At 35.0% G+C, this 14,211-nt stretch overlaps 1 protein-coding gene across 2 annotated transcripts; it reads left to right on the top strand.

Moving 5' to 3' along the window:
- The first annotated feature begins 1,567 nt into the window (after positions 1-1,567).
- Positions 1,568-12,938, top strand: LOC103953608 (protein SEMI-ROLLED LEAF 2). Of its 2 annotated transcripts, none has more exons than XM_009365371.3 (20): positions 1,568-1,855; positions 2,209-2,365; positions 2,749-2,823; positions 3,248-3,363; positions 4,322-4,436; positions 4,587-4,715; positions 5,380-5,427; positions 5,647-5,849; positions 5,944-6,140; positions 6,228-6,517; positions 7,906-8,055; positions 8,137-8,478; positions 8,593-8,742; positions 9,102-9,177; positions 10,053-10,180; positions 10,315-10,518; positions 10,909-11,049; positions 11,130-11,258; positions 11,650-11,856; positions 12,410-12,938. In XM_009365371.3, exons 2-20 carry the CDS (start codon positions 2,231-2,233, stop codon positions 12,566-12,568), a joined length of 2,994 nt encoding a protein of 997 aa, XP_009363646.2. In that variant the 5' UTR covers positions 1,568-1,855; positions 2,209-2,230; the 3' UTR covers positions 12,569-12,938. The 2 variants fall into 2 exon arrangements, with proteins under 2 accessions (XP_009363646.2, XP_018504527.2); XM_018649011.2 differs by having other exon boundaries at positions 1,568-1,880.
- The last annotated feature ends 1,273 nt before the right edge of the window (positions 12,939-14,211 follow it).

Genomic DNA, 14,211 nt, shown 5'->3' with positions numbered 1-14,211 from the left:
ATCAGGAATCACAAGATTACACAAATCAATAAAACCGTTAATTTCGTGTTAAACGGAAATCATATGAAAACAAAAAGACTCAAATCATAAATCCATAACGAGGTAGAAAGTATGATATACGCATGACTCTAATTGCATAACCTAATCATTGTCGCAATTCTAGGACTCCAAGTGAAATGAAGTAAATTCAACAAATTAAACAGCTCCGTTCTTAACAAATAGATCCAAAATGGATCCCAAAACATGTAATATTGTTAATCCACACATTAGCATTTGTTTACATTTACAAACCATCGTATGTGGCATGGTGATATGGCATGCCAAGTCATTTAGTGAAACTAAGTGGGTTTTAAATTTTTTTAATCTTCTGATTAAAACACAATTAATTATATTTTAGAGCAAAATAACATTCCACCGAAACATGATCTGCAAGGCTTGACCCAATTGGCAAGAAAGTCAAAAAGAAAAGAGCACCCTTAATTCTCGGCACCATTTGCTTTCTTTCCAACAGATTCTCTCCGGATCTTTTGGTGAGAATCTTAAGAATTCGTGAATCGTATCTGTTCATTATATATTATGCAGTTTATTTTTGTTAAGTACTGTTTATGTTTAATTTTAAATAAAATTATTTAAAATAATTTTTGACCGTACGATGTACAATGAACGGACACGATTTACGAATCCTGAAATCCTCACAAAGAGGATCCGGATTAGCTTTCTTTTGCATTAACCGATCTTGAGTACGGAGAGGTTTAATTGTTTATTACCGTTGATATATATATATTAGGGTAGTATTATTTATACATTTATTTTTATTTTTTTACACACTTTTATTATTTGTCATTAGTTTTTATTTATTTATTTGATTCAACGTTTGAAAATTAAAATGAGTGTGTAAAAAGTAAAATAAGCACATAAATAGCACTAATATATAATGTTACAATGATTCGAGACCTCAACTCCCATGTATTTCATCAATTCGAATTATTTAATTTTTAGACATTTTTTCTCAAATATCATATTACGAAAACTAATTAAATCGAAAACTCTATCACCGTCACATTATATATGTGTATAATAAAGAAGTGATTTTATCCAAGTTTTTGTTTTCCTTTGATTATCTCAATTATTGTTGTCTTTTAGGGCTCGTTTGATAGCTGCTTTTGAATGACTAAAAACATTTTTAGAGAAGATGTTCTTATAATAAATTCTTAGTAAAAATACAAATTGATCCTGGAAAGCACTTAAACACTTAACGTACTTTCTCCAAAAAGCACATAACATATGCTTCTTTTATAAAAAACTTCAAATATTTCTGAAACTCAAAAATATTTTTTTTAAAAAGAACCTTCAATCAATTAAAAACACTTCTAGGACGAGCCATTAATTTGTCGTTAGTTTATTCAATCATATTCTTAAAAGAAATAAAGATTAATGGGATTAGTACGTCACACAATCACAATTTGCATTCTGCAGTTCACTAAAAACAAAAAAACAAAAAAAATATCGTTAGTTTTTTTTCTTAATTTTGCAATTATTGCATAAGGACCAAAATTGAATTTAACCGATATTTTCTCATATTGATGTCCGAGACAGAGAAAAATCAAGCCTGGGGGGATTTCACGCCTCAACCTCCCCCTTGGCTATATTCTAAGTCAAAATTCCCCAATTAAATTTCGAATTAATTTTGAATTCGAATTGTTTTTCACATCAATTTTCTGGGAATTAATTGGTATTTACATTGTTCATATCATTTAAAATTCTAGAAATTTGATAGGTTGTTGTTGTCGACTTTTGGCGTCTTCGATACTGTAGATCCCGATCGCAATCGCAAGCCCTTAATTGTGCCAAAGAGGTAGACTTTTCTGCGTTTTGAATTGGTATGCTTACTTTTGTCTTTGGGAATTTCGCTTCTTTTTGTTTGTGGAATTAAATTTATTTTTTTTCTGAATTCTGAACTGTAATCTGCTGAATTTTCATCTGGATTGTTTATGAGGTACATTTGGGTTCTTAGTAATGGCATTAATGCTGCTTTCAGCTGGATTTTTATTTTTTTGAGCTTTAGAGGTTCTTGACAACACCATGAAATCGCATCCGACGTTTGAACACGAAAGTTTATGTGAATTTGAGATGTATTTGATCATGCAGGGCTGCTGAGTTTTCTGCAGAATTGTGGTTCTGAAAAGTTTGATTCTTTTCGTTTTGCAGTTAAATTACTTTTCCTTCAAAAATGGGGGTTATGTCGAGGCGGATTGTGCCCGCCTGCGGGAACCTCTGCTTCTTCTGTCCTTCAATGCGTGCGAGGTCAAGACAGCCTGTGAAACGCTACAAGAAGCTGCTTACTGATATCTTGCCTCGTAATCAGGTTAGTTATCAGCTTCTGTTGTGTGATCAAATTGTAAAAAAGATGGATACTTTCTGTTGCAGAAGAAGTTTGGGTTCACTTAGCAGTTGTGCAACTACTTGTGTATGGAGTGACTTTCTTAGTTACTCGGTGTTCGTTTTATGATATTTGACAATGTCATACTTTGGTGCTTGTAAAGTTAGACATATAGTCTTTAAATTTAAGTTTATGTTCAATCTAATCGTGCAAGTGTAATTACTGTTAAGCTTCATTTCTGCTGTTACTATTCCAGCCGTGACTGCTTTTAATAAGTTATTTTGTAGGTCCTAGTTGAGACTTTGAATAGTTTGAAGCTTTGTTGAGATACCTGGTAAATTGTTTATTCGCAAAACTATGCTTGGCAGGATGCTGAACCAAATGACAGGAAAATTGGGAAACTTTGTGATTATGCCATGAAGAACCCGCTGCGAATTCCCAAGGTAATGCCTTTTTTTTTTTTTTTAATAATGTTTTTCGAGGCAGAAGATTTTCTTTACTTACCTTATCTTTTTAGATAGTGTTGATATTGGATTTTGAATAGCTCGTTGATGAGTTTGGTATAGAGATCGAATCTTTTCCAGATGTTAATTTTGGTTCATAAACTGTTCGAAATGGCACTAACCTCAGATGTGAAGACAATTTTTTGATTTTCAAAATTTCAACATTGACCGATGTTAATTTTGTTTTGTGAACTGTTTGAAATGGCATTAACTCCAATATGAAGACAATTTGTCAGTTTTAAAATTCTGTTGTGATAGGAAAAATCATGTTTATGTCCAATTCTATAATTTTTCTTTAAGTGCATACCTATAAAATAAATTCTTCCTATACTCCATCTCATGTGTTTCCATTTTCTCCCCACAGATCACTGATAGCTTGGAGCAACGATGTTACAAGGATTTGCGCAATGAGCACTTTGGATCTGTTAAAGTGGTGCTATGCATTTATAGGAAGCTGTTATCTTCATGTAAGGAGCAAATGTAAGTCTGAAGTGGCTTAATCTTATAACAGGATTGGGATTTCAGCAAGGGAAGTTTTTAAATGATGAAAGATAACCTTTATTTCTTGAAATAGAACTGTTACCGTACACTGTGGGAAACTGTATTTTTTGGTCGACAGCATTTGAGATCGGATGAGTTATTTTCCAACTTGGATTGATAGATCAATCAAATTGGTCTTACTGTTTTGCATTATCTAATAGAGCTAGAACAATGCGTGTTTGATGGCACTGTTCCATTTTTTTGTCCTTTAGCCCTTCATTGATTCTAACTTTCAGTCTATTCATTACCACTCGTGTTTTCTTGTGGTCCATTTTTTCATGTAGCAATTCAGTAAGTTTATTTGATGCAGAGTAATATCTACTTTTTCTGCATCAATATTGTTTCTGAGGGTTATAAAAAAGCCTACAAGGAATATGAACTTTCATAGAAGACTGATAAGCAAATATTGAATTAGCGTGGTTTTTTTGGCTGTAGTTATATGCACATGTTACAGTTAATTCTCTGAGCCTCAGGACTCTGTTGGTTAATTTGGTATCTGCACTTACATTTTTCTAGAAGATTACAAAGCATCATATAGCCCTTCTAAATGCAGATATTTGATTAGTGTGGTGCCCTTGCCTGTTGATGTATGTACATCGTTGTTGCCCTAAACCTTCTGAGTGTTTAGAACTTCTGTTGCGACAAAATTCACTATGTGTTAGTTTCCGAAACCCCATGGGGATTCTTTTCAGTACCATGTTTGTGATTTAGCTTATGCATCAAGAAGGAAGGCATCACTCATATGCTTGTCCTGATATTTATATTTTTATCGTGTAACCAAAAAAGGCCATATATCTTAACATTGTGTGTTCTAATATGCTTGGGTTTCTATGTTTGTTTGCTTCTTCGGCGGTATATATTTTTTATGACATTCACCTGTGCTCTTCAATGGTTACAGGCCACTATTTGCCAGTAGTTTACTAGGAATTGTCCGGATTCTTTTGGAACAAACTCGACATGATGAAATGCGGATTCTGGGTTGCAATACTCTGGTCGACTTTATACAAAGCCAGGTAAATGATAAATACAAAGAAGTTTGCAACATTGTATGCCGAGTTGTATTGGCTCTAGGTTTAGCTTATGTATGCCATATCAATATACCATTGATCCTGCTCTACTTTTCCCATCGGTTGATTGAAACTGACATGTGGAAATAAATGTAGACTGACAGTACGCACATGTTCAGCCTAGAGGGCCTTATTCCTAAAGTTTGTCAAATGGCTGAAGAGGTGGGAGATAATGAAAGAGCTCTACGATTACGTTCAGCTGGACTGCAATCTCTGGCTTTTATGGTACATTCTTTTTTTCTAGCCCAGCTTTAGTGGAATTGCGAAGTCTTGTATACATGCATGCATGTTTACATTCAGATTGGATATTCTATTATTTAATCTCGAATCACAATCACTCTAAAAGTACCCGAACATTTGTATAAATGTGACATTTATACATCCAGACTGAAATTCATGACATTACTAGTTATGTTTGCATGTCAACTCTCTTTACATTTACTTATTAGTTTAAAAGTACATAAATCTCATCCTGTGATTTTCACTTTTCCCTTATTCACTGTTGTTATTGTTAAAGTATACTGTAATTAGCTTTCAAACAAAGTTAGATTTCCTAGTTTGTCTAGAGGGTGATTTGGTTGTCCTAATATCATTAGGGTTGTACTATATTTAAAACTTTTTAGATTTATTCTTAATTATTCTCACCTTGATGAGAGTAGACTGCTTGCATATTTTATTATTTGTTTTACTAATTCCTCTGATTATTGTGGGCTTTTTATATATTTATTATTTGATATTTTGACTTGCCAGTTATCATCTTTTTTTCATCAACCATTTTTTTGTTCTTCTGTTTAGTGTCAGCTTTGGTTAATTGCCTTAGAAAGCCTATTACATTATATCATACATTATGATTTCTCCTCTGTTTATACTGCATTATTTTTTTTTGCAGGTGTGGTTCATGGGTGAGCACTCTCATATTTCAATGGACTTTGACACTGTGAGTAGGCTGAACCTTGTGTGGCTCTTGTTATTTTTATTTATGACATAAGCAACAAGTGAGAGCTTGGCTACTGTGACGAGTAATAATTTCTAATTAATCGCTACGCTCTATGAAGTATAGTCAATATTGAAACATGTCCAATGCCTTCAGTTGACCTTTTTTTTTTTTTTTTTTTTTTTTTTTTATGAATTTGTAACTTTTCCCGTTCTGGAATAGATCATATCAGTGACTTTGGAAAACTACACGGATATCTATACTAAGCCTGGAAGTCTGAAGGAAGACAGACAATATTCTGAGTCTCAGGACCAGTGGGTTAATGGAGTGCTAAAAGCAGAAGTTCATGATTCATCTTTTCCTGTTATTAGTCAGAAGGTTACTTCACTACCAAGTCTGGAAAACCCTGATTTGGATCCCACAATGTTAGTTCTTTTTTTCTTGTAGTTTCTTTTATGTGGTGCTAGGAAACAGTAAATGTTGTCTTAACATTATTTGATTTATGTGTCATTGTCTCAGTGATACCAACAAGAGCCCCTCTTACTGGTCTAGGGTTTGCTTGCGTAACATAGCAAAATTGGCAAAGGAAGCTACTACAGTGCGTCGAGTGCTTGAGCCCCTTTTTCAAAGTTTTGATGCTGAGAACCATTGGTCCCCAGAAAAACCACTTGCCTATAATGTTTTAATGTATATGCAGTCACTTTTAGAGGAATCAGGTTTGAAATTTTTTGCATTCTCATGTTTTTCCCCACTATAACAATCCTTTTGTTGATGTAAATATTTGTTGTTTACTTGAAAACCAGGAGATAATTCCCATCTGTTATTACATATATTGGTCAAGCACTTGGATCATAAGAATGTTGTCAAACAACCTCGCCTACAAACTGATATCGTTAATGTCACCACACAAATAGCACAAGGTGCAAAGCAGCAGGCGTCGGTTGCGATTACTGGTGCAATATCTGATCTGATTAAACATTTACGAAAATGCCTGCAAATTCAAGCTGCGGTATCAAGCCCTAGGAGTTTAGATAAAGGGAACCCAGATCTCCGATCGGCACTTGAAAGATGCATCTCACAGTTATCAAATAAGGTTGGTCTTTTTCAAGCCTAGATTTTAAATTGAGTATTACAGAATTTTGTGAATATTTTTTTAATAATCTTCATGGATACTGAAATGAAAGGTTTGAAGAAATTTCATGAGGTATGTTTTTTATTGTTGTTTGTTCTCTTTCTCTCTCTCTCTCAGTGATCAAATAGTGATAGTAGGTTACACAATGAAGTCGTGGCTTCAACATCTTAAAATAACATGGCATTTTAGTCTGTTCAATTAGTGAGCAGTTTTAAGAATGGTAAAAGAACTTATTATGACGATGTGAAAAGAGAAGATTATCCTATTGTGAAGTGTCTTTTGGTCATATTGAGTGTGTCCTTCGCAGAATTTTAAAAAGTTAGTTTTTTTTAGTTTAACCTGAAATTTCTTTCTTTTGGGTGATTTGAAAGGAAGGGAAGAATTAATCATTCCCTTCTACAGTTTGGTCGAGAAAAATTGGGAGAGGAGCGATCTTGTTGGGTTTGACATATGTGCATTTTCTAATCGTCCCCAAGCTGAGGGATTTAAGAAAGACAAACCATATTCTAAGTCTCAGGACAACTGTACCAAGGAGAGTTAGAGAAAAGGCTCACGATTTATCTCTGCAGGTTTAGCTTTTTGGTAACATTGTGGAATTATCAAACCTAGTGTTGATTCAGAAAAAAATAATAAAGAATTGGATCAGAATATTGTACCTGGACTCAGTGATCTTCCTAGACTTTCAATTTTTCTTCCAAATACAGTAGTTACGAGCAGTCTTACCTTCTATCTGAAAGAAGATAGGCACCTGCACAAGGCACTCTGATGCTCAAGTAGTGTTTACAAGTGAGATTTTAGTGATTATAAGGTTCTCTGTTGCATACCTACATTTTTGTATTCAATTCCTATATGAAGGATTGCCGAGAGTATCATGGTGCCACGTCCCCATGATCCCATTTCTAAGCTCATGGATCCTAAAAACTCTTGGCTGGTTTTGGTAGAATATTTTTTGGAAGTATAACTGTACGAGGTGGAAGGAAGTTTGTGTTTAACAATTTCTTTGGTACAAAGTTTGCTTTTGGTCATCTTATGGGATCTTGTTTCCTGACTGGTCTTTTCATGCTATTTATTCGGATTGTAATGCTGTCATATTGCAATTTTGTTTAATTGTTTTGCTGTCATGTTTTTGTCTTAGTTTAGATGTAGGAAAGTTGGCTGAAAGTATGTCAATTTTGGAGCTACAATACAAAACAAAAAATAAACATGGAAATTAAACAGATTTTAGTAGGTTACTGCTCATGTCAAGTATGTTGTTAATTTTTATGTGGTGCATTCATTATACATTTTTCCCTTTACTTCTCGGACCATTTTCTGTGTGTTACACTAGTAATGCTGTTTCTGGTTCACAGGTTGGAGATGTGGGACCCATACTTGATATGATGGCTGTGGTGCTAGAGAATATTTCAACTACTACTGTTGTTGCTAGGGCGACAATCTCTGCTGTTTATCTAACTGCAAAGATAGTCTCTACTGTTCCTAATGTATCATATCACAAGAAGGCAAGGCCACTCTTTTAGATTGCACTGGACTACTTTATATCATCATGTTGAACTATCTAAGTGTTGTTATAACCTGTTCAGGCTTTTCCTGATGCTCTATTTCACCAATTACTCCTAGCAATGGCCCACCCAGACCATGAAACACGAGTTGGAGCACACAGCATTTTCTCTATGGTGCTTATGCCTTCCCTACTTGCTCCTTGGTTAGAGCAGAAAATGAACCCTCTGCAAGCTGTTTCTGCATCTGTTAGTACATTGCAGAAGGTAAAGGAGGGAAGTTTCTCCCTTCAGGATGAAGAGAAAGATGCAGTAGTACCTTTGAATGGAGAACCGAGGGAAGAAGGAAGTCAAATATCAAACGTCTATGAGAAACAATCTGGTCAATCTCACAACTTCAAGAGTGCTTTGACTTGTGGAAGAACAGTATGAGATCTCAAACTCATTATTTCAGTTTTAGTTGTTAAGAGCTGCAAATTCAGTGTTTTAATTTAATTATTTACATAAATCTAATCAAATGTCTTTTCTGAAATCTTACAGGATCTAACATCCCTTCGGTTAAGTAGTCACCAAGTTAGTCTTTTGCTTTCATCAATCTGGGTTCAGGCAACATCTGCAGAGAATACCCCTGAGAACTTTGAGGCAATGGCCCACACTTATAACGTCGCATTACTGTTTACCCGATCAAAGGTGAGATTTAGCCTATAAGTCAATACCGTTTCTCTATCTTTTTAACTGGTGCACATCTTGATCTGTATAACCCAGCTTCGTTTTATCTTTGTTATATTCGCAACCTGAGAATATCCAAGTTGACCCACCAAGCTCTTTTACACTTAGAAATCCAACTTTTCCCTTCCCAGTGACTTTACAATTAGAAGGTACCATGGAGTGATTTTGGAGAGAGTTCTACAGGGAAGTTTTAAAGTGGATTTGGGGTTTTCACCTAATTTTAACCTGATGTCATTGATAGACTGAAAATTCTTCATTTTTTTACCCCTTGGCATTTCTTAACTCTCAATGATGATTTCTATTGCTTTTACTCTTGCCAGGCCTCCAGTCACGTGGCTTTAGTAAGATGTTTCCAGCTGGCATTTTCTATTAGAACTATTTCCTTGGATGTAGATGGTAAGTCAGATTTATCATTATCTGATAACTAATTATTGAGTGCTTATGGATCATAATGGTAACACTATAAAATGCAAGCAGGTTGAATCATAATGGAAAACTATAAAATGCAATTAGGTTGAAATTGTGTGTTGATACGCTCTTGAATCACCCTATCCTTTTCCTGGTCCCAAATAGTCGGATTGGTTTTGTGCTAGAGCCTAGAGTACATCCTCGTTTTAGTTTATAGTTTTGAGTTTCTTCCTTTGTGATTAGAACAATTGAGTTTAAGGTTAGTTCATTACAAAGGGTTTGTACCAATTTGGTGTTTACCAAGAAATACATCTGCTCAATGCATGGCTGGTAAATCGATGGGTAATGATTCTAGGCAGGTTGTATTCTTTAAATAAGTAACATGACTTTTGAGGGATGAGAAAAGTGCATCACTTATTAGTTTGCCTAACTTTATCCTTCCGTGATTCATAAATTTCCATCGATGAGAATCTTATTGCAAATTGAAATCTATAATATTTGATTTTATCAAAAAATAAAGATATCAGGATATGGTACAGACCTTCACATGTGAGGTTTTGAAATTCAAACATGGGATTTCCTTTGGTGCTATTATTGGCACTCCAAAAAATCTCATTGTCCACTCTTCACAAGTATACTGTTTCTTTCTACATATAGAAAGTTTGGAGTGCACAATGAGATTTCTGGAGTGCCAATAACAGCTCCCTTTCCTTTTTCAACAGCAGCTATTAGGTTGTGGTGAACTTTGTCTTGTTTCACCCAAAAAAAAAAAAAAAAAAAAAAAAAAAAAAAAATTCAAAGCCTTCAAAATTATTTGTTGGTGAAAAATATTCTAATATGTTCTTTGTGCATGCTGACTGAAGGTGGTTTGGACCCATCTCGTAGAAGGTCTCTCTTTACCCTGGCCTCGTACATGCTTATATTTTCAGCCCGGGCTGGTGACCTCCCAGAGCTAATTCCAATTTTCAAAGCATCTATGACAGATAGAATGGTTAATTTCTACATCTTAACTTTCAGACTATGCCCTTTCATTTTAACATAATTTGTTGATATACATGTATCATGTATGTATCCTTTTCGAGCTTGACGTTTTGTTAATTTTTTGATTTTTTTCAAAATTTACAGGTTGATCCCGGTCTTCAGTTAGTTGATGGTATCTGGCTGCAGGCAGTTTCTATTGAATCTGATAAGGAGAGGATATCTTATGGATCATTGCGGGAAGATGAAGTTGCTGCATTGAAGTCTCTGTCAGCAGTTGAATTAGATGACCAGCTACTAAGAGAAACTGTGATATCCCACTTCATGATTAAATTTGCAAAATTGTCAGAGGTGATATTCTTGTTTTCTAATATAATCTCTAAAGAAATGCTTTTAGTGCAACTAGCTAATTGTTGGCTTCATGAAATGTTTAACAAAGTAACAGAAATTGTGATCCCTACTGCAGGACCCCCATAGTGCAGTTTATATAATCAAGATATAGTTGTTTTCCTAGTGGTGCTGAAACTTCAAGCATTTGGTTAAGGATAAATTATCCATGGTTTGACCAGATATTCATAATCATACCCTTCTCCCTTAAATTGTTAATAATTTAAATACAATACTAACTTTCTTAGAATTACTTCATATTTGTCTCTCTAATATATTTACACTCCCCATGAACGCACACAGCCTAGCTTTTTCTTTGTATTAACATTTTGTTTTAACTCTCTTCTCTCAAAGGTTGAGTTGTCTAGCATCAAGAAGGAACTCTTAAAAGGATTTTCACCTGATGATTCATTTCCTTTAGGAGCTCCGCTATTCATGGAGACACCACGACCATGTTCTCCTCTTGCCCAGATAGATTTTCCTGAATTTGATGAGGTTCAGTTTCATCTGTTTGTATCTCTATATTCATGTCTAGCATTCAAATATGTTGCATGACAGAGGGGGTTTTCTCTCAGGTGATGCCTCCAGGTTCATTGACAGATGATGAAGCCTACCCTGAACCTAGTGGAAGTCAGTCAGACCGCAAATCATCACTCTCCATCAATACACTTGACATTCTAAGCGTTAATCAGCTCCTGGATTCAGTAAGACAAGATTCTTATTATCTTTCACCTATGAAATTTATGTTTAGGCCATTCGCTATGCTGTATGTTTAGTGGCAAAGAGCAAGATAATTGACTTTAAGTTGGTGCAGTCGTTTTGTTGCCCTCCTCCCCTCTTCAATTTGTTAGAAAGAGTTTGAGAAAATGGACACAAATTGCAAATTGCATTCTGTGCAATTTTTCTGACGAATTGGAGAAGTTTGGGATGAGGGAACAACAAAACAAATCAGCTCTTTCCAAAATCTGATTGAGTATATTCTCACCTGACAAAGTTTTGAAACTTAGCTAGAATTAACAGCATGATCTTTATGCTGGAAAACACTTAAGGGGTACGCTTACTATCTATAACAATATTGGCTTGTCTTACTACCAGGTTCTGGAAACAGCACGAGAAGTTGCAAGCAACCCAGTTTCCACAACACCGATACCTTATGACCAAATGAAGAGCCAATGTGAAGCCCTTGTAACAGGTAAACAGCAGAAGATGGCAGTTCTTCATAGTTTCAAGCAAGCAGACACCAAGGCGATAGTCCTCCTCTCCAGTGAAAGTGAAAATACATGCCACACGTTATCAACCACGGTTAGTAAATATGTCATTATGATATTAATTTGTTACTGAACTTATTAACCAGCTAATATATTTCAGGTCTAACTCCATATATTCACCTTTCCTTTAAAAAAGAAAATGATTACGAATACTCCTCATGAGGTTTAAAAGAGTTAATTATTGCATTGATGATTATGGTGATGACGATAACAACCATGATCCTTAGACCTTCCCTCAAGCTGACTTCTACTGAGGTTATGATTTCAGCATCACAGATTTTGATGTGTAAAAAGAATGGCTCGGTTTCAAAATGACTTTTCCCTATCTGAGTATGACTTGTACTTGTATCACATGGCAAGGAGTAACTCATGTCCTTATGGGAACTATAATAATAATGTGCCTTAAATTGGACACAGTGATATATACGGTGGTCTACAGTCGATAGATATGCAAATGTGTAATAGAATGAAGCTGAATGATACACGGGAACTAACGCTCTTTCTCTGGGTCTGGTTTGTTTTGTTCGGTATGTTGTGCTCTCCTTTCTTCTGTTTTGGTTTGTTGTGACTCTTTGGGTTTCTTTCAGGCAACGGAATTTTCAGAAGGGGATCTAAAGTTGAAAAACAAGGATCAAATTCGAGTACAAAATCAACTTCTCCTCTGCTCGCGTGAGTATGGACAACAGTCTTTCAAATTACCGCCTTCAAGTCCGTATGACAAATTCTTGAAAGCTGCCGGATGCTAATGTCACTAGACGTATCGTATGTCTGTATGTAACTGTAGTACATTGCGCCTTATTATCTCTATGTTCCTCGTGAAAAGTCGGGTATTTGTTCATTCTTTAGCATCAATCAAATCAATAGTAAGTTTTGTATCGAAGCTCGCTACCTTTAATGTTCAAAAGTAAGAAATGAGCGGTGAGGGTCGTGTTGGTGGAAAAGGGAGTTTTCTTTCACAAGACAGTATTATGTTGTGGATTTTGAGGCCATATTTGTTAATGTGTATGTCGATCTTCATCCAGTTTGGCTTATAAGTTTGGACAATCTTGTGTGTAAATTGTTTGTGAAACGTTGTTCAAATATTTTTTATATAAAAAAATTTACAGCTTGCTCTCCCCTGCCGGAGCCAACCCTCCCGGGATGCTGGAAACTGGTCTTCAACGCCGGCAATTGGCATCTAATTTTGAAATAGGCCCGGGATGCCGGCAATCCTCCCATCGGTCCTCCGCACACTGACTCTCGCACATAATTTTCAATACCTATCCTCCATGAGATGTGATCTAACTAAATGGAGACTCTGTGCCGAGAGCGTCGTAGAACAAACAAAATATTTAATGTTATTTGAAAATTCTTATTGAATGGTCAAACAATATATAGCCACTATGGGAATGGATGCCTTCCAGTTTGAATTGGTTTTAACCTGAAGCGCATTAACAACTTACAGAGAACAGATTTATTGTTACCGTGGCATGTGACGTTCCATGTATAATCCGCTTGAAAATTAGAGTGTATGGAATACATATATATATTCCAGGCAATTTAGGATACTTATATATATATATATATATATATATAAGTATCCTATTCCAGGCAAGTTTATATAGGATGTTATCAGTTGCATAATCTCACTGATACGATTCTACAAATAAGGTGATAATGATCGTATGATAAAGGGACTGAGTTCCTTTTTTTTTTTTTTTTTGTTAATATACACAACTTGCTAATGTAATTTAAAATCATGAGTAGACTTCTAGACGTTTTGCTAATATGTGCATCAAAAGTCAATAATATATGTTATATATAAAGCTCCACAACTTGGCATGACCATGTTTGATATATACGCACCAATTACGACAAGTGGTCTAGTGGAAAAAAGCGAAAAACTCTTTATAGAAAAAAAAGGAGGTCCTGGATTCAATACTTTATAAGCTACGAATCTGCTTGATCGTACCCACATGTAAGGTGCAAATCCCAACTAATCTTCTCCAAACCCAAAAATAGTGGATAATCATGTCTTGCCACTAGTTGTCATTTTTTCATATAAAAAGAAGATGCATACACAACGCCCTAATGTAATTTAAAACATATGTAGAGAAGTTCTGATGTCAACTTCCTAATATGTACATCTGAAGTACTAAAGCCAATGGTATAAAACAGATGCATATTATATATATATATATATATATATATATATATATATATATAGATATTTCCTAAATTGTCTGATGTGATCTAAAACATCTTGCTGGATGGACCTCTCCAGCTAGACGTACAGTATCCTAAAAGGATTTCACCCAAAAAAACAATATCCTAAAGAGTAACAATTCATGGCCAAACAACACAAATCTCCCCAACAATAAAAAAATAAAAAGGAAAATTAATGAAAAAA

The sequence above is a fragment of a genome, unplaced genomic scaffold (assembly GCF_019419815.1).
Source record: "Pyrus x bretschneideri cultivar Hongxiangsu unplaced genomic scaffold, Pyrus_bretschneideri_v1 Contig14, whole genome shotgun sequence".
NCBI classification, from domain to species: domain Eukaryota; kingdom Viridiplantae; phylum Streptophyta; class Magnoliopsida; order Rosales; family Rosaceae; genus Pyrus; species Pyrus x bretschneideri.
Note: the sequence above shows the minus strand (reverse complement) of the source record. Positions and strands in the feature narration are given on the sequence as shown.